At 52.8% G+C, this 2,437-nt stretch overlaps 1 protein-coding gene across 1 annotated transcript; it reads right to left on the bottom strand.

The window, feature by feature from the left end:
• Positions 1 to 1,496: 1,496 nt before the first annotated feature.
• On the bottom strand, positions 1,497 to 2,153 carry LOC123107227 (uncharacterized). Its single transcript, XM_044529227.1, has one exon. The coding sequence runs from the start codon at positions 2,040 to 2,042 to the stop codon at positions 1,677 to 1,679; it is 366 nt and encodes a 121-aa protein (XP_044385162.1). The 5' UTR covers positions 2,043 to 2,153; the 3' UTR covers positions 1,497 to 1,676.
• Between the last annotated feature and the right edge of the window lie 284 nt (positions 2,154 to 2,437).

Raw genomic sequence — 2,437 nt, 5'->3', positions numbered from 1 at the left:
TACACTTTTCTTGTGCTGAGATGCTGCTCATCGTACCCTCTCATATATACGTGACTATTTGTTGCTGCTTGTTAACGATGATGCCGGTGGTCTTCATGGCTGGAAGTTGTGAGGTAGATTCTCTGATTTGTAACAGGTTGATTGTTTACGAAAATGTTAACGCTCATACGTGTGGGTATTTGCATCTCGCCCATACGCATGGATCCGCGTCCGTTCATGAACGCACGAATTTTGGCACGTATTTAGTGCCATGTAGAACTGACATGGTGTGTGGGCGTTCAGCCGGTCGTCCATACGGCCGTTTCATCACACAGGAGGGGCTGGTGTGTGCGCGTATAGCAATTCGTCCACATGTCACTTTACACGCACACACAAAGGCTAGTGTGTGGGCATTTGCCATCTCGCCCACACGCCCGTCTTCTCTCCCACAACCAAACTGCTAGTTGCCATGTGTTTTGCAGTGCACATGATAACTGCTCCTAGTGTGCTTTATAAGCAGGTGGCAACTCTCTCTTTTTACCCGAGTTTGCCATGTGTTTTGCAGGGTACACGGCAACTGTCTAGTGCACACGTAAGCAGATGGCAACTCTCTTTTACCGAGTTGCCATATGTTTTTACATGATACATGACAACTGCCCTAATGTGCATGTACATGGCAACTGCCCTAACGTGCACGTAAGCAGATGGCAACTTTTCCTTTTTACATGGCAACTGCCCTAACATGCTTGTAAGCACATGACAACTCTTTCAACTGCCTAGCGTTAGTATGTAGCAACTTTTAAAATTATGAAATTATGACAACTACATTAGATCAGACCATACATGACAACTACAGTTGAGCAACCATGGCAACTGCAGTTGTCCGACATGGCAACCGTAGTTCAGCGATATGGCAACTGCAGTTAAACGAACATGGACGAGGATCTGGACCACGGCAACTGCGGGCGCACAGTGGCGTGCAGGACCAGGAGGTACGAGGCCTGACAACGCCCGGAAGAGGAAAAAACATGTGGGTGGTAATTGTTTTGACCACACGTAAATGTGTGGGCCGTTCCTTTTATACACCACACAAAATGTGTGGGCGGACTTCCTAACACCCACACGTGTGGCACTTATCGGCGTCCATTGTTTATCCTTCCTCTCGCTTGTTTATGCTTCCTCTCGCTGGATTTTTTATCTGCAGCAAGGTGCGTGGAACTTTAACCGGAATTGTATCCGCGTAAATAAATCCTTGCATGCATGACGAGAAGAGGAGACAAGATTCATGACGGATACGGTCGATGGAATATATCCTCGCACAAGAAATCGCGTATTGACATCTCCGAGGTGGCGTGCCGACTTAATTGGTGTTGTTTTAGATCGGTGCAAGCTTTCGTTAGTCTGGCCTCTGCATCAGAGGTGCCGATGAGTGTAGATCAAATCAATTTAAGCACTTAGATTTTGAGCCCATTAGGAGCACGTACGCGACCCGAACGAGGACATACAACCAGTGCAAGTTGGAAGCTCAAAGCTCTTGGAAGATGTTTTTTCTGGACGCAAACTGTTACAGTGTTACACTATGCTGTAGACAAGCTTTGCCAGCGATTTTACATTACCACTTTATTCATTTTTCCCCACGCGGCACTGAGCACTACGTGGATAACCTCCACGAGCTAGCTAGACAGCCTAGCCATGAACTACGGCACGCCGTGGCGGTTGATGGCGTCGGTGGCAGCCTCGTCGTCGTCGGTGCGGCGAACGCCAGCGCCTCCTCCCTGGGCACCCCGCTGCGTCTGCTGGCGCCCGTGCAGATTCAGGTGCTGCGTCGGGAGCGCGGTGCCAGGGATGGTGGGCGCGTCGGTGCCGGAGCCGTGGGGGACGTCGGAGACGGGGAGGTGGCCCTGCGCGCCGTAGGCACGCATCTTGTAGTCCTCCAGGCCGTCGTCCTTATTGTACTGCACGTACGGGCTCGTCTCCGTCGGCAGCTGCACCGAGTCGCCCCCCTCGCCGGCGCCGGCGGCCTTCCGCTCCTGCTGCTCCCGCCTCTCCTTCGCCGCCTCCATTGCTCACGGCCTCACGTGCGGATTGCTCTGGTTTTTCTGGATTGGATGCTCGATCTGATGACAGCGAGTGAGTGTGTGTGTCCCTATCCAACACGGCGTGGTCGCCCATGGATTTATACGAGCTAGGCATGGGACGGTGGAGTCGATCTGATCACGTGAGCTGCTGCAGGTCCCGAGGCCACCTAAGCCATTGCAGGACACGCGGTGGCAAGCGGAGGGTGCGGCTACATCTACGCGTGGCGTGCGACGGTGCTTGGGCGACACGTAGCTCGCGTCGACTAGGCCGGGTACACTGATCTGCGCCGCAGAAAACGGCGCACACGCCAGGGCGACGACGCTAGGGCGACGACGCTGTACCGGTTGAGTCAGATGAAATAAAACAAAAATTAAGTGTA

The sequence above is a fragment of the Triticum aestivum genome, chromosome 5A, assembly GCF_018294505.1.
Source record: "Triticum aestivum cultivar Chinese Spring chromosome 5A, IWGSC CS RefSeq v2.1, whole genome shotgun sequence".
In the NCBI taxonomy this organism is placed as follows: Eukaryota; Viridiplantae; Streptophyta; class Magnoliopsida; order Poales; family Poaceae; genus Triticum; species Triticum aestivum.
This window is presented reverse-complemented; position numbering and strand designations above follow the sequence as displayed.

Excerpts from the sequence above, each read along its gene's own strand:
- LOC123107227 (XM_044529227.1), bottom strand. The coding sequence starts at position 2,042 with ATGGAGGCGGCGAAGGAGAGGCGGGAGCAGCAGGAGCGGAAGGCCGCC.